General features: G+C 45.6%; 1 protein-coding gene across 4 annotated transcripts in view; it reads left to right on the top strand.

Moving 5' to 3' along the window:
- The window catches only part of BCAR1 (BCAR1 scaffold protein, Cas family member), a 198713-nt gene that overhangs the window by 99831 nt on the left and 75153 nt on the right, over nucleotides 1-23729 (top strand). For 2 of the 4 annotated variants that reach the window (XM_073576221.1, XM_073576220.1), the window contains exon 2: nucleotides 11576-12313. In XM_073576221.1, the coding sequence (XP_073432322.1) occupies nucleotides 11651-12313 (663 nt within the window). In that variant the 5' untranslated portion in view covers nucleotides 11576-11650. Of the gene's footprint in view, nucleotides 1-7525; nucleotides 7637-9596; nucleotides 9720-11575; nucleotides 12314-23729 lie in introns of those variants that run through there. The other 2 variants (XM_073576222.1, XM_073576224.1) reach the window with 2 other exon arrangements.

The following is a 23729-nucleotide window of genomic DNA, read 5'->3' as shown; positions in this document are numbered from 1 at the left end:
TTTGGCAGGGAGTAACTCCGGCAACAACTTACAATAAGCGCTTGGTCAAAAAGTAATGTGGTGGTGTTGACTTGGAGGAAACAACATGTTTGATTCAATAAATCACCCATTCATGCTCCTAGTTCCGGCCGTTGAACAGTGTAAGGAAGAAGGAGCACTCAGACTTCCATTGTCTCCTTCTGCAAACACATACCGGGTAGCAGCCGTTTCATTATGTAGAGAAGTGAGAGCTATTCATGGAGTAGAGGAGTGCGGGAGGTCCAGCTGTGAGACGGCCCGACATCACACAAGGATGCACAGGAAGGGCCAGCATAGTACACATCTGGGCCGCGATCTTCACTGGTTCACATCCTCTCCTTAACCGTTATACATGTATTTATTTGTATCACTACCTACAGTATATAATATAAATCACTGGCGGACTCGGACAGTAGAAGCCCCTGTGCAAGAACAGTATACGGGCCCTTTGCAGTGCAATAGCTCAGCGTAATGCACAATTCCACCTGCTTTGATGGAGGAAATGTGCCTCCATACCTCTTGGTCCCTTGTGCTGCTGCTCAGATTGCACCAATAATATGTCCATCCCTGATATATATATATATATATATATATACACCCACAGTGCGCAATTCACAGGCAAGTTGCTTGTTGGTCGTCGTTTAATAACTTGTGTACACAGGCAGACCGCTCTTCACATGTGCACTGAAATTGGTCTCGGCAGCACAGATCTTGTTTACACAGGGTGGTGTGCTGCCGAGAACGATGATCTTTGCAGAACAAAGGATCATTTGGCGTTATGCTTATTTTTCAATTGATTGGCAGCCTGTTCAGATTGATTATTGGGAAATCATTCATCATGGTAACCAATTTTAAGGACCCGTTACACGCTTCAATGTCCCAGCGATTCCACCAATGATCCGACGTGGATGGGATCGCTGGGACATAGTTAGCTGATCGCTGGTGAGCTGTCACATAGGCAGACTCACCAGCGATCAGGACCAGCGAGCACGCTGGTATCCAGGGTAAACAGCGGGTAACTAAGAGCCGTGCGGCGCTTAGTTACCCGCTGTTTACCCTGGATACCAACTCCCAGCGTCTGCTGTATGGCGCTGGGAGCTCGCTGATCGTTGGTCTCTCGTCACGCAGCGATGTGTGCTGCCCAGCGGGAGACCAACGATAGATTTATGGCCCAGACCATTAGGCATCGATTAACGATCATCCAACTGATCGTTGCTACGTGTCACACGCAACGATGTTGTTTTGACATCGCTGCAACGTCAACAAACTGGTGGCGTTGCAACAATATCGTTCACAATATTGTTGCGTGTAACGGGGCCTTTACAGTATGAATGGGTCTCTGCTGCATGCTCCCCGCATGTGGCCTTTGCATATCTTTAGGTGAGGGCCAATGGCACAGAACCATCTCTGCACAGCATAGCTCCAATAGGGTGGAGTTGCCGTTCCCAGACAGCTCCCATTGTAAGAGACTTTATTACTTATTAGTCAGTGTGGCTTAAAGGGGTTATCCAGGACTATTTTTTTTACTATGTGCCTAAAACACAAACTGTGGACCTTAGTTGAAGGTCGTCCAAACCTGCTGATTTCGGTGGGATCGACCAATAGTCTAATGTGCATGGGGCCCTCCCGGCTGTCCCCTGACGTTGGGTAAGAGAAGGACCCAATTTGATGAATTACAATGGCCAGTCTGGTGCAGAGGTAAGTCCTGACAGAGCTATACGGCTACAACTCTCTTATGGTGATGTCGGGAACTCTTTGCTGAGCGTTCCAGTATATAGGCAGTCGGGAGAGATAGCGTTCTGTGGAATGATTGTGCTATATAATATGTATGGGGGCTTTAAGTCTAATGCTCATTTGCTTGAGAACTATCACTCCTCACCCCGTATTGATGCACACTCACTACAGCGCAGCATGCACATTTTCAAAATGTGGCATAAATTAATGCCAGATAGCCTTAGCGGTGGCTTTTCTGCCTTTAAAACAAAAGATCACGCATGTTTAAATTCACTCTGCCCCATCATTTCTTCCCATGACAATTGGCAGCTGGACTCTGGATGTGTATGAGATTAGATGGTCGCCAGCCCCATCAGATTTGTCCGTCACTGGTGTAATGTGTACGGCCATCGTAGGAGCTGATGTGTTTGTAGCTTTCCGGTTTCCTTCTGTATTTTAGCACCTGTCATTATTAGCACTTAACAAATGAGAGTGGTATAAACAGCGAGAGGAGAAATCTGGGCGGCCGACATGGAATGAGGTTGGACAAGAGGTATGAACACGGATGACTGGCCTCTGATTAATCCACTAAGCAAATATTGTGTAACTGCTCTTTCATCCACGTATGATATTGGCAGGAGAGGAAGAAACCACAGAATCATTTCAGATGAATGCAGTTTAAAGACGAGTCATTTATTTATTTGATCAGGCTCTCCAGTCTGAACACTATAGTGAATCTGTAGTAAGTGGCGCATTAACGCTCAGCCGTATGGGCGGCGATTACTACATAATGTCAGGCTTTAGATCAAAGTCAACCTGGCAACATACATATAATAGTTCCGGAAAAGTTAAAGGAGTTTTTCCCATAAGTGTTGTACTTGGTTATCAACCACGTGGTACCGTTCAGCCACGGAAACCGTGAAGAGTAAGGCTGCAGCTCATGGCGACATCTGCCATGCAAACAGTGTCCTCTAAGCGTCGCTGCTATATCACAGCGCAGTGCAAGTGAACGACGGGTCGCATTGGGACACTGAGAGTACTGCGACCACAACAAGCAAGATGTCCAACTGCATCAGTTTTTGCCATGTAACAGAAAGGAGCATAAAATAGAGCCTGATTCCTACTATGTGTCCCTTATTGAACTGCTTGGTGCAGTTTTTATAGAACCTCTGTTTTCTCTGTTGTACACACAGTAGTGCTCAGAATGCTGAGGTGTGTATAACCCCGCCCACAGCACTGATTGGCAGCTTCTCGTGTACACTGTGCATTGGCAGCAAGCTGCCAATCTGGAGGTGGGGGCGGGGTTTCAAAGATTGGCTGGACTGCCTAGCACGTGAGACCTTGTCTTGCAGTGATATTCTCCGTCTGATAAAACACTGATTGCATTGAAATTACAACACTCAGCCTAGTAAGTGACACATCCTTGGAATCAGGATAACTTGCTCTATATTATGCTGCTCTCAGATTAAATAGCACGGGCGGCACGGTGGCTCAGTGGTTAGCGCTGCAGCCTTGCAGCGCTGGGGTCCTGGGTTCGAATCCCACCAAGGACAACATCTGCAAGGAGTTTGTATGTGGGTTTCCTCCGGGCACTCCGGTTTCCTCCCACATTCCAAAGACATACTGATAGGGAATTTAGATTGTGAGCCCCATCAGGGACAGTGATGATAATGTGTGCAAACTGTAAAGCGCTGCGGAATATGTTAGCGCTATATAAAAATAAAGATTATTATTATTAAATAGCAATGACCTGCTGACGGATTTCCAATAATTACTTCAGGGCCCCTTATAAAATTAAAACAACATTACACTCACCTCCAAACGCAGCACCGTTCCTCTTGTGCAAGTGCAACTATTCCCGATGGTCAATTTTCCATTAGTGCAGATCTCCGCCCTGACTCAATAATAAAAGCTGTAGCCAGTTAGTGGACGCTGATAGGATGCAGTGGTCACGTAACACAACAATGTCATCCACCAGGAGCTTTGACACTGACATTGCAGACAGGTAGGAGTTGGTGTACGTTGTTTTTATCCATCTTATTCATTATGGGCCTGACATGATTAAGCAGGGGCTGTCCATTAGTGGACATGCCATTTAAAGAGGTCACGTCTGGGACATTTATGGCATATTGAAAGAGCCCACTGATTCTCAAAAGTGGTGCCCCGGGGCTTGTTGTCAAGAATGGAGAGGCGGCTGTGCATGGATACTCTCCATTCATTTCTTTGGATGCTTCAAAAGTTGTCTGTTATTTGTCCTGAGAAGCCAGCTCTCCTGTCACGTCTGATCTAATAATACTTGTATTCCAAAGCTTCAGACTTCAGTGGTTTTTCTCCTGCTTAAAAAACAGGCCGAGTATCAGCAGTGTTTTGAAGTGTTTCTCAAGTTTCTTCTATCAGCCAGTCTATGAAAAGCCGACAGCACATGGATGGCATTCAAGTACTGCCCAATTTCGTCACGGACCCACAGACTTGCATAGCCAAGCTTGGTCTGTGACTCAGATCAAAATTGGACACATCTCTGTAATTCTACACAGACCGGTGAATGCCTAGACTATAGTACATGAGTTCTATCTGTGAAAAATGCTGATAGAAGTAGTACCTGAAAAACTGATGTCTGAATCAGCCCTTAGTGAAATCACAATTCTGGCAGGAAACATTTCTAGTTGGAAACACCCATTTGTCAATTGATTAATACATTTCCAGGAGGAATAAAAGAGGAATGTGAAAAAATACTCCAAAATTCTAATTTCATTTTTATTTCATACAAAACAATTACCTCTCAGGAGTAGTGACAGGACAGCCTTATTTTTTCTGCTTTGCTTCCACCTTCCAAGCATGGACAATACAAGGTGATAGGTCACCAATGCAAGATGTACATGAAACCTTAAACATTTTTGGAAAAAAAATGGACAATTTGATCATTTTAATTTTCCGTCTGAAAAAAATAGTGACTATTCTGAACAAAAAAGCTGGATTCTTGGATGAAGCACAGCTGTAAACTAAGGTTACTTGAGTTTATAAAAAAACACAATTGCAAGCATAAAAACAGTGGGGGATGTTGAATTGGTCTGGCATTGTTTACGTAACACATTGGTAGGGCATTGAGTTGGGAGGGCATTGTTCACTTTCACACATTGTCAGGACATTGAATTCCTTGGGAACTGTTCACGTTTACACATTGAGAGGGCGTTGTTCACTTTCACACATTAGTAGGCGTGTTCACATTTACACATTGGGAGGGCGTTGTTCACTTTCACACATTAGTAGGCGTTGTTCACTTTCACACATTAGTAGGCGGTGTTCACGTTTACACATTGGGAGTGCGTTGTTCACTTTCACACATTGGTAGGGTGTTGTTCACTTTCACACATTGGTAGGGTGTTGTTCACTTTCACACATTGGTAGGATGTTGTTCACTTTCACACACTGGTAGTCGGTGTTCACGTTCACACATTTTTAGGGCATTGTTCACTTTCTGAGTAGGTAGGACACTGTTTACTTTCACACATTGGTAGGACACTGTTCACTTTCACACATTGCTAGGGCGTTGTTCACTTTCACACATTAGTAGGGCATTGTTCACTTTCCATCATTGATAGGGCATTGTTCACTTTCACACACTGGTAGGGCGTTCACTTTCACACACTGGTAGTTGTTGTTCACTATGACGGAGTCAGCTTACGCCAAGTCGTTTTCTTTAGAGAGGACCCTCTGGGTCGTGGCACCCACCCACCTAGGGCGAGCTAACCTTGTGAGGAACCACCCCCTATACAGGGAGTTTCGGGGGCAAGACCAAGGGGGTGAGCCACCACGACTGCTGGAACCAGACGGCCGGCTCAGGTAGACACTAAGTACGAGTGTCTGACGACAAAGGACGTGCAGGAAACAAGACAAGATGTGAATTCAAGGTATCTTCATTAAGGCAAACTCAGGGTTACATCAGGTGCAAGACGTGATAACAGGTAAAACAAAGCAAGGTGCGTGCGAGGGCACGCCAAGGTCCATGGCATGGTACGTGCCAAGTGGCACGCCTGGGTACAGGCAAGGGCTCAATGGCATCGGACTCCGGACAGCTGGCAACGATCGACATGATCAGGGCATCAGGCTGCGGACATCAGCTCCAGACATCAGGCCGCAGTCGTCAGGCTTACGATCTCTGGCAGCGATCCTCAGGTTCCAGGCATCCGGCAGGCAAACCAGGGTTCTGGCAATGAGGCACGACAGATCTCTAGACATGGTGTGTGTTAGGGAACATGCCAAGGTACAAGGCAAAGTTCCAGGCAGGGTGCGTGCTAGGGGCACACCAGGGTCTAGGGCAAGGTGTGTGTGTAGGGGACATGCCAGGGTTCAAAGTACGAGACACGGTGCATGTGTAGGGGACACGCCAGGGTTCAAGGTCCAAAGTACGAGACATGGTGCGTGTGTAGGGACACGCCAGGGTTCAAGGTCCTGGGCGTGCTAGAGGAGTCACCAGGGTTCAGGCTAAGGTCCTGCACGTGCAGAGGGGCATGCCAGGGTCCAGGCTAAGGCAAGGGCCTACGCGTGCTAGGAGGCACGCCAGGGATCAGGCTAAGGCAAGGGCCTGCGCGTGCTAGGAGACACGCCAGGGTTCGGGCTAGGGCCTGTGCATGCAAGGGGGCACAACAGTGTTCAGGCTAGGGCCTGTACGTGCAAGAGGGCACGACAGGGTAAATGGCAAGGCCTGCGCGTACTTTTAGAGAAGCACGGGGAGGTATGCCAAGGAGCAGACTATGGCCTGCGTGTGCTAAGAGGGCACGCAATGCACAGTGCAGAGACAGTGTGGGTGCAAGGAAGCACAGAGAGCATGGCTGAGGCACTGGCTAGCTGGTCGGGCTGAGGCAGAGACAAACAGGCAAGACTGAGGCGAACCCGGCTGAGGCATAACAGGCGACACAGATGTCACTTGCCGACGAGCTCGGCTGAGGCACAAACAGGCGGGCACGGCTGAGGCACACAGAGGAGGCTAGGGAAGTCCAGGCGCATGCAAAGGGCACACGAAGAAACATGGCAAGGCAAGGCAAGAAACAAGGCAAGGCAAGGCTAGGCAAAGTACAGAACAAGGAGCGGAACATAGGCAAAAGCACAGAGAGAGTATAGGACTAGCAGCGGAGCATAGGCCGAAGCCCAAAGCCGGGTCAAGGGAGAACCTTGAGACTAGCCTGGAAATATGCAAGAGAGCACCATAGGACAGAGTCTAGCAGCAGAGCTTAGGCCGAAGCCCAGAGCCGGATCAAGGGAGAACCTTGAGACTAGGCATGGAATGTGCTGGAGAGCACCATAGGGCAGAGTAAGGAAAACCAGGCAGAAACAGAGAACGTGGAAGTACTAAAAGGCTCAGAATAGCAAAGGCAAGACATAGCGAAACAGGCAAAGGCAGAGAACAGAGGAAGTACTACAAGTCAAAGCATAACAAGGACAAAACACGGCACGAGAGACAACACAAGACATGGCACGAGACAAGAGGCAGAATACAAGCACAGAGCGTGTGCAGAGACGCACTACAGGTCAGAGTGCAGGGGCACAGAATACAGGGAGCGCCCGAGCAGACCAAGCAGCCATGCAGGGAAGCAACAAGATACTCAGGCCCCGACCATAGGAAGGGGCGGACTGATATAGGGCATTAGCACCTGCACTTCCGGGTCAGGACCAGGAGAGGACTTCCGGTTCATCCTCCAGGATCATAGAGAGGATCACATGGTCGAGTCCTCCAAGACCAGAGAGAGGACCACATGGTAGAGTCCTCCAGGACCATAGAGAGGATTGCTGGATCAGACTGTGCTGGAACACAGGAAAGGTCACATGGTCAGGGTCTCCAGGATCACAGAGGGGATCGCTGCAGGCAGAGCAGACAACTGGTCACACAGCAACAGCGTGTAGCCATGAGGTAAAACACACATGCACACTGGCAATGGCAGGCAGCCATGAGATGAGGCGCACGTGCACACTGCTCCAGGCATCTTGCAGCACAACAGTCACGAGGTGCGTGTGCACACTGCTTCCTGGATTCTTGCAGCATAAGACATAACGGGCATGATAGTTTGGTGCGCGTGCACACTGCTCCAGGGGTCATGCGGCATACCAGACATGGCGAGCATGACAGTTCGGTGCGCGTGCACACTTCTCCAGGGGTCATACGACATACCAGACATGGCGGGTATGACAGTTCGGTGCACATGCACACTGCTCCAGGGGACATGCGGCATAACAGACATGGCGGCCATGACATTCACGTTCACATATTTTTAGGGCATTGTTCACTTTCTGAGTTGGTCGGACACTGTTTACTTTCACACATTAGTAGGGTGTTATTTACTTTCACACATTGGCAGGGCATTGAGTTGGTAGAGCACTGTTTACTTTCATACATTGGTAGGGCATTGTTTACTTTCACACATTGCAATGGCATTCTTTACTTGTATACATTGCTTGGCATTCAGTTGGTAGGACACTGTTTTAATTTCACCCATTAGAAGGGTATTGGGTTGGTCAGACAGTGTTTACTTTCACACGCCGCTAATTTAATTAAGCTGTACTAACAATTATGCTCATGTGAGGACACCAAGACATTGTTTAAACTTGGGGAAATCACAAAACTAAATAGGTTTGTACCTGCGTTTTTTTCACCGAAAAAACTGCAAACACAGAGTTGCATTTATGCTGCTTTTTTTTAACTAAGGCTTTTTTTTAAGCAGGGACTCCTGCTGACGTCACTGAGGCTGCAGGGAGTCCCCGTAATTTCATACAACGAATTAACCCCTTAAATTAACCCCTACAAGTCCAAAATTTTACCCACAAACCCTCATCTAATTAATAGTGATAGACATAACCAAAAAAACATGAAATTAAATGGTTAACTATATGTAAACCATGTGTCATTTCATGTCAGGCAGGAGAATAATTATACAAAAGCTGGCAAATCTTTCTGCGGCTATTCTGCTATGATGAACTGTATGAATTCGAAATATATATATTAGTGTGTCTCTATGACATATATATATATATATATATATATATATATATATATATATATATATATATATATATATATATATATATATATGTGTCTAGATCTATTCATTCTTTATTTAACCGGTCTCTGTGATTTTACTGTATTGGAAGAATTGCCGGCTTTGGCTAAAGGACACCGGGTGCGATTTTATCGCAAGTCACACATCTGGTCCGTTTTTAGTCCCATTTTTTCTCGCCCCCATAGACTTGTATTGTCGAATCCGATCCGAAAATCGGTGACAATCGCAGCATGCTGCAATTGTCTCGGTCCGAGGATCAGATCCGATCAAAAATCGCATGATGGGAGCTGCCCCATAGAATAACATTGGGACGAATGCAATGCGATTTTTTACCGCATTGCATTCGTCCGATTTAATCGCCAGTGTGACCCCGGCCTAACACAACTTGCAGACTAATGGTGGGAGGTACGATTTCCCATCAAGCCTTTGACTTCTCTGCCCTGAAGAGTTTGGTAGACGTGTTTATCTGCATATAGAGGTCTTCTGGGGCCCAGAGCATTCTCCGAGTTTTCTTTAGACAAGAAATGTTTTATCTTTATAAACGGGGAGCAGGAAGAAGTGGAGTACCCAAAATTCCTGCAAGTTGTGAGATTAGGAAATATAATCATTAATTCTTTAACAACTAGGAAATTCGATAATGTGAAGGAAAAGACAGAGTTTTATAAATAATTTATAATGATAACGACGCTATATCCCTTATAAATGTTTTCCTAATGCTATTCCGACTCTGGTAATAAATGTTCCTTTCATTCAGTCTTGTTATCGATATTCATTCCATCATATTAATTGGAGAAAGTCGTCTAATCTCTGATTCAGGAACCTTCAGAACGTGTGTCTCTGTAACGAAGAAACCCGGCAGCGATACAGATCCACTTTGTCGTGAAGCTAATGCTGAACAGACATTGCAGGAGAGTTAATGTTTAACATGTCAGTGGACAGGTGCGTTCGCCAACAGCTGTATGTGTATCATAAGGAACATGTGTAGGGCACTTATGTGAGCGTTCAGCCGTGTAACTAGTATTGGCCTAAACACAGAACATTGCTCATCCCATTCTGACGGTATAAACTAAGCATGAAGCCTATTAGGGGATTTGGCCATGTAAAAATGGCGCCTTTGGTGCTCTACTCGCTACCGCCTTTCTGCACAAACTGAAATGTAAGCAATTATACTAACTAGAGTGCTCTGTGCACCCCGGGTGTGGCCAAGAGCATCCATTCACCGCTGCGACCAGTGGTTCTTCATGTCCCATCTCCCTCGTTGGTGATTGATTGACTGCTCTGGTCTTGGATTCCTCTCCAGACCTTGACCAGTAATGGAGATGGGGATATGCAAAACCAATGGGCAGAACAAAGCACAGAGTAGTTTAGCCACACTAAGGGCCCCGTCACACATAGCGACTCGCCAGCGATCCTGACAACGATATCAACGTGTCAGGATCGCTGGTGAGTCGCTACATGATCGCTGGTGAGCTGTCAAACAGACAGCTTCACCAGCGATCAGGACCAGCGACGCCCAGTGTGCGGCGTCGCTGTGTACGTTAGTTACCAGCGCGCTGATGCAGGGAGCTGGTAACTAGGGTACACATCGGGTATCCAAGGCATGTGCCTCACTTAGAAACCCGATGTGTACCATAGTTACCAGCTCCCTGTCAGCGCGCTGGTAACTAACGTACACATCGGGTTTCTAAGCACCGCGCCGTGCTTAGAAACTCTGCGATTACCTTAGTTACCAGCTGATCGCTGGTCTCCCGCCTGTCACACGCAGCGATGCATGCTGGCCAGCGGGAGACCAGCGACCAAAAAAAATGTCCAGGGCTTTCCAACAGAGATCAGCGATACCGGCAGGGGGGGTGGTCGCTGATCGCTGTCACACAGTGATATCGCTGTTGAGTTCGCTGTTACTTCACAAAACTGGTGACTCAGCAACGATCTCGCTAGCGAGATCGCTATGTGTGACGGGGCCCTAAGGGGGCACCAAGCAGCTCGAGTACACTTCAGATGTAGTTATTAAAACACAAACGCTGGGTTTTTTATAGAAATATATTACTACGTGGCGCTCATTGTAATCAATTTTTGAAAAATTAATGATGAAGACCATCAGGACTTAAAAATTATATTACAAAGTACAAGGAAGTGGAAATGGTCTATCACATATATGAAACTATGGAGACTTTATCTGCTTTGCATTTGGCACTATGTGACTTTTTTCCATGGGAGAGGCCTTGGAAGAAGCCACAATTGTGGGTGGAATGTGGTGGTCTTTTAACCAGAGTCTCTTATGGTCGGAGAGAATATTTCCCCTCTCCCCGTACAAATAGAGATTAGCACTAGTATCTTTGAACTTGACCATTCTAACCTCTACGTCTTTGTTACAAGATACTTCACATTCCTTGACTAGCGTCCTCGGCTAAACTATTAATATTTCACAACGTTACATTACTCCTCTGAGTTTCGGAGCGATTTTAATGTTTGTTTTTCAGATGCATGCATTTCTGTTTAGAGGGAAGACTGCTCGCCTTACCTTCTACATAATTAAAATGCTCAGCTGTGTGAAATATAAAGTTTATTACTTGTATGTTTTCTCTGAACTGAGTTATCTGTAATTAAAGCAAATAGTCGTAAGTCGTAACTAGTCTCCGTACGAATGCTGAGCTCCCTGGAGTATCATGGTACAACTCCAACTCCAAGCCTTAGGCTCTCAGTGCTCGCTGAGAATCATAGTTTCACCACAGCTGGATAGTCGTAGCTTCCCAACAATATTTCCATTGATGTTTTTATATCTCTTTATTTTGCAGAATGTATTGGCCAAAGCTCTGTATGACAATGTCGCGGAGTCGCCAGATGAGCTATCCTTTAGGAAGGGGGATATCATGACGGTGCTAGAGCGTAACACTCAAGGTCTAGAAGGCTGGTGGCTTTGTTCTCTCCATGGAAGACAAGGAATTGTCCCTGGAAACAGGCTGAAAATTCTGGTGGGAATGTATGATAAGAAGCAAGGAATGGACCAGAGCCAACAGAAACCTCAGCAGCAGCAGGCCCAGCAGCAGCCACCTCAAACTCCATTGCCTTATAACAATCAAAGTGTCTACAATGTTCTCTCCACCAATCAGTACCCCCCAATGCACTCATCTTTCCAGAGCCAGAGTGCAGATGGTGTTTACTTGGTTCCAACTGCACCTAAAGGACAGCAAACACATTACCAGACCCCACAGGGTTCTCCGCATCCTGGTCAAACAACTCCTTCTAAACAATCTACTATATTTCAGAACCAGCTACCCCAACATCAGTTCACAAATCAAGACATATATCAGGTTCCCCCATCCATGAATCAACCGCAGGAGCTCTACCAAGTGAAAGTAGGATCCACCAGCCCACCTCAGTCTCAGGACATTTATCAAATTCCACCTTCTGCAGGGACGGGGCTAGATATCTACCAGGTGCCACCATCAATGACCACATCTCAAGAAATTTATCAAGTGCCACCATCCATGGACATGAGAGGAGGAGGAGAACTCAGAAAGCCGCCAGGAAAGGTACGGCGCACTTCATGCTTGCACTTAATTCGTATTCTTTTTGCCACTTTTCTTGAAGTATCTCTAATCCTCTAAGTCTTTTGCGTTATGTTAGTTAAACCTCATAGTCTTTCTTTGTACCAATTCTAAAATCAGCTTAAAAGATAAAGGACATAAAGATATAGACTGTGGTTCTTGTGTCTGTATAGGTCTGCCACATTGTCTGTGTTTCTAAAGGGATCAATCTGGCCGTAAATGTTGTCAGACTAATGAGCATTAAAGATTAGGTGGTTGCACCACTGAATGATATCAATTAGTGATTGATCCATCAAAAATGAGCTTTCATGGAACTGCAGCCTGATAATCCCCTGCCTGGAGGGGGTGAATGTATGTTTAAAAAAAGTAGCCCACTATAGTGGGTCACAGGGTGCCTAACACTGTGGTCGATCTTGTTGAGAACTAATTTCTACCGAGAACTTTTAGATGCAGTAATTCTAATAATTGTCAAAATGTCCAATTTTCAAGAGTAAAATCTGAAGATTGGACTTTGTCCCAATTTTATGTAATTTTATGTATATTATTCAGTAATATTTTATGTTCCTTTTCCCTAATGTTTGGCTAGACACTTAGGGTTAATCTTGTCCTTTACGTCAGTGACAATGACAATCCCTTGTAATCACTGTGGCGGCTTTTTGCTTCCACCGCAAAGAAAACACCTATTGTTCCACTGGCATTTTATAAAATCTGATCCCTCCTAATCTGGGTAGGCTGCACTTCAGACTGCAACTTTTTTCCTCAAAACTATCAGACTGCATTTTTTAAAATGTTTTATTTTTTTTATATAGCGCCAACATATTCCGCAGCGCTTTACAGTTTGCACACATTAGCATCGCTGTCCCCGAAGGGGCTCACAATCTATATTCCCTATCAGTATGTCTTTGGAGTGTGGGAGGAAACCCACACAAACCCAGCACTCCAGTGTTGCAAGGCTGCAGTGCTAACCACTGAGCCACCCGCCTGTCCCTATTCTTACAACCATTCAGTACTAAAATATAGCCGCTACCTAGATATTAAAGGCATTATTTTATTGTTTTTTACTATGGGTCCAAGAATTGACAGGCAGGTAGTTACTAACAGCCTATTTTACTCGGCATTGGCTCAAAACAATCACCTACCGCTCCTGCCGGCGATTTTGCTGCTACACGTCAACAGAGCAGCTCTCTTCCTCTTCCGGGCTGCTCTGTCGACAGGGCATTTGTCGGCATCATTCGGATTGACAGCCGTCTTCCCTTAATTGTGCAGCAGGAAACTGGCTTTCAGTCATCATGACATTGGCTGCAGCTCTGTCGATGTGACATCAGAATCGCCGGCGGGAGCAGTCTTTGACCGCTCTGTGCCCGTGGAGGCCGTCGCAGATAGTAAGTGATTACCTCCTTGTTGGTTCTTAGGCCCATAGTAAAAAAAATAAAAAATAGTCCTGGTTAACCGCTTTAAGGGATATGTAATATCCTGCAAAAATGCCATGATGGCATAAGGCTTAAAGAGAACTTTGCAGTTTAGTGGGTCAAAACTACTGCCAAATGTGCAAGATGGGTGATCTGCACCACAACACCAAGTGACTGCTTAAGGCTATGTGCCCACGTGACGGAATTGTGTAGATTGACTAGTATGGGGCATATACAGTATGTGACTGTACCGTCACCTCTCCTCCGTGCCGCAGAGCTCAATCACCTCCCAGTGGCTCTGAACTCACCCCTACAGATGTGTCTAGTGCACCTCCATATCACTGCACCCTGAACTCTCGCCCATAAACCTCCTCATTTCTCAGATGTTTTGCTCAGATTATTTTATGGTGTTTTTTTCACTTGTGAATATTACACTTCTGGATTTGTTGATATCTGAGCACTATCGAAGCGCCACTTTATAATCATTCTCCAGGCTATTTTCATTTTTATCTTTGCACGTCTATGATAATATGTTTCTGCATTAATAATTACCCAAAGGATAGAGTGTAAATAAAGTGCACATATATCATGGAGCTGTTGTAAATCCCCCCCCCCGCCCTGCCGATAGTACTGCACCTAATCCTTCTTTGTCCTGGGGTCGCCCATGGATAGTGGGTTCCTGTTGGGGAGCCAGGATGATGGGTTACTATCACACAACACTGCTGCTTTCTGCATATGGAAATGAATGGTTTTGCATACAGATCATGTCCAGAAGGAGGTGGAGGTTTTTCATTTTTTATATTGTTGTCCAGCATTGAAAGTTATGAAACTTTGTAAATCAATATATTATGGAAATTGATATTGTTCCTTTAAAAAATACATTTAAGTGGATGTAAAACCCCTGTGTTCCCCCAGTCTATTTTCCTGCCTTACCTGCCTTGATATTACATTGTGCTCACGTGGAGTACAGATGATGGCAGTGATGGGTCATTCCCTGTCTCCTCCTCTGAGTGTGTGCTGTGCTTATAAGAACAATCTCCTGCAGCAGCTTATCCCCAGAGATAGTGAGACACAGGTACATAGTCGACATATCACTGCCATCATCTGTACTCCAAATATGTATGTTCTGGTATAGCTGCAGCTGAAGGCAAGTAAATGGTCAAAAGCAATGATTGAGCAGTCCATGCTGACAGTTTCCTAATCATCTGTCCACACACAATGTTACAAGGAAATCTGTCAATCACTGTGGGGTCTAACAGGACTCCTGACTGTCACTTATCAGAGAATCATAGAATCGTAGAGTTGGAAGGGACCTCCTGGGCCATCTGGTCCAACCCCCTGCTCAAAAGCAGGATTCGCTAAATCATCCCAGACAGATGTCTGTCCAGCCTCTGTTTGAAGACTTCCATTGAAGGAGAACTCACCACTTCTCGTGGAAGCCTGTTCCACTCATTGATCACTCTATCAAAAAGTTTTTTCTAATATCTAACCTGTATTTCCTCCCATTCAGTTTCATCCCATTGCTTCTAGTCTTTCCTTGTGCAAATGAGAATAAAGATGATCCTTCTACAATGTGACAGCCCTTGAGATATTTGTAGACAGCTATTAAGTCTCCTCTCAGTCTTCTCTTCTGCAAGCTAAACATTCCCAAATCCTGCAACCTTTCCTCATAAGACAGGGTTTGCAAACCGGTCATCTTTCTGGTCGCTCTTTTCTGAACTTGCTCCAGTTTGTTAATGTCTTTTTTTAAAATGTGACGCCCAAAACTGGACACAGTATTCCAGATGAGGTCTGACCAAAGAGGAGTAGAGGGCAATAATGACTTCACGTGATCTAGACTGTATGCTTCTGTTAATGTGTGGCGCCCCTGAGGGTTCAGTTGCCACAGAGGTACTGCACCTCCTCCTGAGGTGTGGTACCCCACCATCCAGGTGAGTTGGAGGCTCCTAACCGCGCTCCAACACTCGCATCCCACACAACATGGTAGTTCAGCAAAGCCACATTGCGGCTCCCTGCTTAGAGTGTAGCAGAGCACCTTTGGTGGCTCCCTGCTTGCAACACGAAATGTGCTGGGAGGCGGGTGGAGTTAGAATACATAAAAGAGTGGGAAGGTTTAGAATTTCGGTCAGTTCGGAGTCAGTCAGTTCGAGGTCAGTGAGTGAGGAGAGAAGATCCCTGGGAGAGGGATGGAGGAAGGAGGTGCTGTAGCAGATCTCAGTGACCTGGGTCTGCTGGCACGGGAAAGGAAAGAAAGAGAAGGACATTGAACAGAAAGCTGAGCTTCCATAAGAAGGAAAGAATAGTACAGAACGTAGGAGTAAAAGGGAACAGAGGACGTGGGTTCGAGGAAGAACCCTGCCTAGAAGTTAAGCGCAAGGCCAGGGCCCGGTCCCCGAGGTTGTATGGACACTAATGGTTCTGCAGCAGACCGTTGGAGTAGTGGGCTGTAAATGCACTACTCCCATCTAAGACTTGGGGGCACAACAGCAACATTGATAGTGAGCCGGGACTCAGGAGTAAGGAGTCCCCGAAGCAGGCTACAGCTGTCTGCCGTACAAGTAGAGTTCTTGGGAACATCTGTCAGGAGGCACTCCAGTGTAACTCAGTACTAGGAGATCTTCACACTTAAAGGCGCTATAGAGGAGACGTTCAGAAAAGCACAAGTTGGCGAAGTGTTGGAAGGGAGCGTCCTATCTTGCCTGGAGGTCGACTGAGTCCCTGACCCGGAGGACACAGCACAGATGCAAGCACCTGTGTGTACTACAGACTGTGAGTAAAGCTTTGGAACTACAAGCCCTGGTGTCCTCCATTCATTCCTGCGCCAACACACCTGGTACCGCTACATCTGGGTACCAGCTTCTACACTGCCTGCGCCTCTCAGCTACCCCTACATCTACACTGCCCTGGGACTACAGCTCCACCTGTGGGGAGCTTCACCATCTTGGCTGCAACACACCACCAGTCCCAGAGGATCTGCATGCAGCGTCGGTTTAACATCTCCCTTGCCGAACACCACAGGTGGCGTCATGAACTATTCATCAATTCTATTTCATTGTTCTTTCACCCCTTTTTGCCATGGAGCCCCAGGGCCACGGACCGGGTCACAGCTTCCGTGACAACTCCCATTGAGATCAACGGGCCCGGTGCCGAGTACCCCGATAGCCCTGGTCGGGCGCTCCAAATACATCCTAGAATTGCATTTGCCTTTTTTGCTGCTGCATCACACTGTTGACTCATATTCTAGGAGTCCTGGCACAGTTGTCTTTATTTTTCATTGATACTTGGTAGAACACGGACATAAAGTAAAGGTCCTGAGCCCCAATCCAAACCTGCCAGGTGCCATTCCTAACACTATTGTCTTACAGGGCAGAGGGACATTTGGGCCCCCTCAGTCACCATGGCGCTGTGGCAAATGCTATCTGTGAACCCTCCTTAATCAGAGGCCTTTCTTCTGTCATAGAAACAAACATACCGAATGTCACAAATTTTTCAGGTCGGTCACAATTTTTTGGAAACAGTCCCAATAAATGCGTGGTGTCCCATGCTGAAGAGTGGTAGAGTTTGCACAAGCCCCAACCACAATTGGGAGTTTCTGACCTGGATGGGGGCAGGACTAAATGTTTGGTTAATTGCAGACACCCACTTGGGTAATGGCCATCTGATAGCAATGTAAAGATTGGCCAGAGAACAAAAATGTTGTATTGTTAGCTGAGATACAAAAGAAATAATACTCTTTAGCAAGTGTTATGGATGTGGATTGCTCTACAATGTAACCCAGAAGCTGATGGAGCAAACGGCTGCACACAATGCTCCGCCATGGCAATGCTCCGCCATGGCAATGCTCTGCCATAGGAAAGCTCCGCTTTGGCAATGCTCCACCATAGTAAAGCTCCACCATGGTAAAGCACATTTCCACAGTCCAGAAATAGCGGATTGTTCTCAGAATCTTATCTGCAGCCGACTCTTCTAAAACTAAGGAAGAAATCATTGTGAAAGGAGCGCATCAACCCCAAATACTCATTTATATATCTTACAATATCTAAACCTTACAATGACTAAAAATGCATTTGTTTTTTATGGGCAAAGAGACATAAGCCACTGATACACTGCTGTGATGGCGGCTTATTTACAGGGATCAAAGGATCGGAAATGTGGAAATTCAATCCAAGATTTGGGCCACCTCAGTCACATAACAAAATCATCATCATGTCCCATTAAAGTCAAAAAGTTTGGGCTCTTGTGGCCGCCTTAAACAAGGTCCCTGTCACCCAACTGCAGTTTGTTTGAAAAAAAAAAAAAACAAGCCCCAAAAATATGCCTTACTTCCACTCCCCAGGTCCAATGCAGAGTCTGTCGCTGCTCCAGGCATCTGTTCTTTCCTGCAACGCTGACATTGCAGAACTGAGTGTCTTGTACCGCCAACTCAGGCAGAACCTCTGCACTCAGTTACTGTCTGCAGTGCTGATGTTGCAGTACTGAGCGTCTTCTACCACCAAATCAGCCAGAGTCACTGCGCTCAGTTATTGTCTGCAGTGCTGACATTGCAGAACTGAGCGTCTTGTACCGCCAACTCAGGCAGAGCCACTGCACTCAGTTATTGTCTATTGTCTGCAGTGCTGACATTGCAGAACTGAGCGTCTTGTACCCCCAACTCAGGCAGAGCCACTGCACTCAGTTATTGTCTGTAGCAAAGTAGTACTGAGCGTCTTCTACCACCAACTCAGGCAGAGCCACTGCACTCACTTATTGGGCAGCATGGTGGCTCAGTGGATAGCACTACAGCCTTGCAGTGCTGGAGTCCTGGGTTTGAATCCCCCCCCCAAGGACAACATCTGCAAGGAGTTTGTATGTTCTCCCTGTGTTTGCGTGGGTTTCCTCTGGGGACTCCAGTTTCCTCCCACGTTCCAAAGACATACTGATATGGAATTTAGATTGTGAGCCCCATCGGGGACAGTGATGAGAATGTGTGCAAACTGTAAAGCGCTGCTGAATATGTTAGCGCTATGTAAAGATTATTATTATTGTCTGCAGTGCTGAGCGTCTTCCATCGCTAACTCAGGCAGAGCCACTGCGCTCAGTTATAGGCTGCAGCACTGTAGACGTGATAGCAGCACTGCAGACAATAACAGACACCATGAGCAGCAGAGGAGACTCAGTACTGGACCCAGGGAGGGCAAGAAGAGAAAGTTTTATTTTTAAAACTGCTTTGTGCCTTGGGACACTTATTTGGAAGAGACAAATAAACAGAATAAACAACATAATAGATGAGAACCAGCCAAGGATTTTTATTTGCAAGTTTTGGATGTGGCTCAAGATTTCACAATATAAAATACATATGTTATTAAATAGATTGCTTCGAACAATGAGGCTGGTGTACTTACTATGAAAGTCTGACAGAAGGGCTATATACGTTTTCTTGTTTTATTTTATGAGCCCAGGGCTAGTTGTTCCTTTTAATATCAGGCGAGAAAAATTTCAAAAATAATGAAGCAGCCGTCCTGACATAGATTTTCAAAGTAAGTACGCCAGTCTCATCATGTCTTTTTAATAATGGATCCAGATTGCATTGTAAAATCTGGTGACAGAGACACTTTAAAGTTTAATTTTTGTGTCTTTAAATATTCTTTTACTGAACAAGAAGAGGTAACTAAAAGCAGCTGGTCAGTCTGGAAGGTAATAATTTACTATATAATTACACAGGGCTGTGGGAGGAGCACAGAGAAATTAGTTGTTTTGAAGAAGTTTTCATGGAAACTGGTTTTGAATGTGTTTAAGTCTCTCTTATTTGGTTTTCATGTTACGTCCAGGATTTCTGCTTGTAATTACTGCAGCCTGCCAGGAAAACATACAGTGCTGGCATCTGACGAGCTATGAAAGTGGCTGTATGTCCGTCTGTGTGTGTGCGCGCATGTGTGGCGCCCCTGAGGCTCAGTCGCCACAGAGGTACTGCACCTCCTCCTGAGGTGTGGTGCCCCACAATCCAGGTAAGTTGGAGGCTCCTGACCACGCTCCAACACTCGCACCCCACACAACAGAGTAGTTCAGCAAAGCCACATTGCGGCTCCCTGCTTGGAGAGCAGCAGAGCACCTTTGGTGGCTCCCTGCTTGGAACACAAAATGTGCTGGGAGGCGGGTGGAGTTGAAAATATATAAAAGAGCGGGAAGGTTTAGAATTTCAGTCAGTGAGACTGAGAGAGGAAGCCACTTAGAGTGAGGAATGAAGAAGATCTCTGAAAGAGAGAGGGATGGAGGAAGGAGGTGCTGCAGCAGATCTCAGTGACCTGGGTCTGCTGGCACGGGAAAGGAAAGAAGGAGAAAGACATTGAACTGAAACCTGATCTTCCATAAGAAAGAAAGATAAGTACGGAACGTAGGAGTAAAAGGGAACATAGAGGACGTGGGTTAGAGGAAGAACCCTGCCTAGAAGTTCTAAGCGCAAGGCCGGGGGCCCGGTCCCCGAGGTTGTACGGACACTAATGGTTCTGCAGCAGACACCGGTGGAGGAGTGGGCTGTAAATGCACTACTCCCATCTAAGACTTGGGGGCACAACAGCAACTTGGATAGAGAGCCGGGACTCAGGAGTAAGGAGTCCCCGAAGCAGGCTACAGCTGTCTGCCGTACAAGTAGAGTTCTTGGGAACATCTTTCAGAAGGCACTCCAGTGTAACTCAGTACTAGGAGTACTTCACACTTAAAGGCGCTATAGAGGAGACGTTCAGAAAGGCACATGTTGGCGGAGTGTTGGAAGGGAGCATTCCATCTTGCCTGGTGGTTGACTGAGTCCCTGACCCGGAGGACACGGCACGGAGTCAGGCACCTGTGTGTACTACAGACTGTGAGTAAAGCTTTGGAACTACAAGCCCTGGTGTCCTCCATTCATTCTTGCGCCAACGCACCCAGCACCGCTACATCTGGGTACCAGCTTCTACACCGCTTGTGCCTCTCCTCTTCCCCTACATTTACACTGCCCTGGGACTACAGCTCTACCTGTGGGGAGCTTCACCATCTTGACTGCAACACACCACCAGCCCCAGAGGATCTGCATGCAGCGTCGGCCTAACATCTCACTTGCCGAACACCTCAGGTGGCGTCACGAACTATTACATTCACTACATTCTACCATTCAATTTCCCCCATTAATTGGGCACCCAGGGCCATGGACCGGGTCACCGCTGCTGTGACACATCCCGCCGATACTGGCCTGGTACAGAGTACCCCACAGCCCTGGGAGGGCGACCCACATGCACGTGTGCTCGTCATTCGGGCGACTTCACCTGCTTTTTAGGTGTTTTATCCTAGTCTGCGGGATGCATGTGCTGGACAATGGCAAATGCACGGATCCTGCATGATGGCACATAAACTATATAACACGGCCACGAGCAGGGAGAAGACTCTGACAGGGGGGGCCACCATCACAGCCACATTGGATAGGACAGATACTAATGGTGACGAAAGTCCAACACAGCTCACTAACCTCAATTGGAAAGTGACACAAAGCCTGGGCAAAGAATCACTGAAATTGCCATGTATCACTACATGTGGTATACCAACATAAGACAAGTACCATGTAGCAGTAGGTGTACAAATATACCAACATAAGACTAGTGCCATGTAGAACTAGATGTAGAAGTATACCAACATAATACAAGTGCCATGTAGCGATAGATGTAGAAGTATACCAACATAAGACAAGTGCCATGTAGCACTAGATGTACAAGAATACCAACATAAGACAAGTGCCATGTAGCACTAGATGTAGAAGTATACCAACATAAGACAAGTGCCATGTAGCACTAGATGTACAAGTATACCAACATAAGACAAGTGCCATGTAGCACTAGATGTACAAGTATACCAACATAAGACAAATGCCATGTAGCACTAGATGCACAAGTATACCAACATAAGACAAGTGCCATGTAGCACTAGATGTACAAGTATACCAACATAAGACAAATGCCATGTAGCACTAGATGCACAAGTATACCAACATAAGACTAGTGCCAGGTAACACTGGATGTACAAGTATACCAACATAAGACTAGTGCCAGGTAACACTGGATGTACAGGTATACCAACATAAGACTAGTGCCATGTAGCACTAGATGTAGAAGTATACCAACATAAGACTAGTGCCATGTAGCACTAGATGTAGAAGTATACCAACATAAGACAAGTGCCATGTAGCACTAGATGTAGAAGTATACCAACATAAGACTAGTGCCATGTAGCACTAGATGTACAAGTATACCAACATAACACTAGTGCCATATAGCACTAGATGTACAAGTATACCAACATAAGACTAGTGCCATGTAACACTGGATGTACAAGTATACCAACATAAGACAAGTGCCATGTAGCACTAGATGTACAAGTATACCAACATAAGACAAGTGCCATGTAGCACTAGATGTAGAAGTATACCAACATAAGACAAGTGCTATGTAGCACTAGATGTACAAGTATACCAACATAAGACAAATGCCATGTAGCACTAGATGTAGAAGTATACCAACATAAGACAAGTGCTATGTAGCACTAGATGTACAAGTATACCAACATAAGACAAATGCCATGTAGCACTAGATGTAGAAGTATACCAACATAAGACTAGTGCCATGTAGCACTAGATGTACAAGTATACCAACATAAGACAAGTGCCATGTAGCACTAGATGCACAAGTATACCAACATAAGACTAGTGCCAGGTAACACTGGATGCACAAGTATACCAACATAAGACTAGTGCCAGGTAACACTGGATGTAAGAGTATACCAACATAAGACGCACTAGATGTAGAAGTAAACCAACATAAGACTAGTGCCATGTAGCACTAGATGTAAAAGTATACCAACATAAGACAAGTGCCATGTAGTACTAGATGTACAAGTATACCAACATAATACAAGTGCCATGTAGCGATAGATGTAGAAGTATACCAACATAAGACTAGTGCCATGTAGCACTAGATGTAGAAGTATACCAACATAAGACAAGTGCCATGTAGCACTAGATGTACAAGAATACCAACATAAGACTAGTGCCATGTAGCACTAGATGTAGAAGTATACCAACATAAGACTAGTGCCATGTAACACTGGATGTACAAGTATACCAACATAAGACTAGTGCCATGTAGCACTAGAAGTACAAGTATACCAACATAAGACTAGTGCCATGTAGCACTAGATGTACAAGTATACCAACATAAGACTAGTGCCATGTAGCACTATATGTACAAGTATACCAACATAAGACTAGTGCCATGTAGCGCTAGATGTAGATGTATACCAACATAAGACTAGTGCCATGTAACACTGGATGTACAAGTATACCAACATAAGACTAGTGCCATGTAGCGATAGATGTAGAAGTATACCAACATAAGACTAGTGCCATGTAACACTGGATGTACAAGTATACCAACATAAGAATAGTGCCATGTAGCACTAGATGTACAAGTATAACACCATAAGACAAGTGCCATGTAGCACTAGATGTACAAGTATACCAACATAAGACTAGTGCCATGTAGCGATAGATGTAGAAGTATACCAACATAAGACTAGTGCCATGTAACACTGGATGTACAAGTGTACCAACACAATACAAGTGCCATGTAGCACTAGATGTAGAAGTATACCATCATAACACAAGTGCCATGTAGCACTAGATGTGCAAGTATACCAACATAAGACTAGTGCCATGTAGCGATAGATGTAGAAGTATACCAACATAAGACTTGTGCCATGTAACACTGGATGTACAAGTATACCAACATAAGACTAGTGCCATGTAGCACTAGATGTACAAGTATACCATCATAACACAAGTGCCATATAGCACTAGATGTAGAAGTATACCAACATAATACAAGTGCCATGTAGCGATAGATGTAGAAGTATACCAACATAAGACAAGTGTCATGTAGCACTAGATGTACAAGAATACCAACATAAGACAAGTGCCATGTAGCACTAGATGTAGA

The sequence above is a fragment of the Dendrobates tinctorius genome, unplaced genomic scaffold (assembly GCF_039654945.1).
Source record: "Dendrobates tinctorius isolate UK_male_01 unplaced genomic scaffold, ASM3965494v1 ptg000047l, whole genome shotgun sequence".
NCBI classification, from domain to species: domain Eukaryota; kingdom Metazoa; phylum Chordata; class Amphibia; order Anura; family Dendrobatidae; genus Dendrobates; species Dendrobates tinctorius.
Note: the sequence above shows the minus strand (reverse complement) of the source record. Positions and strands in the feature narration are given on the sequence as shown.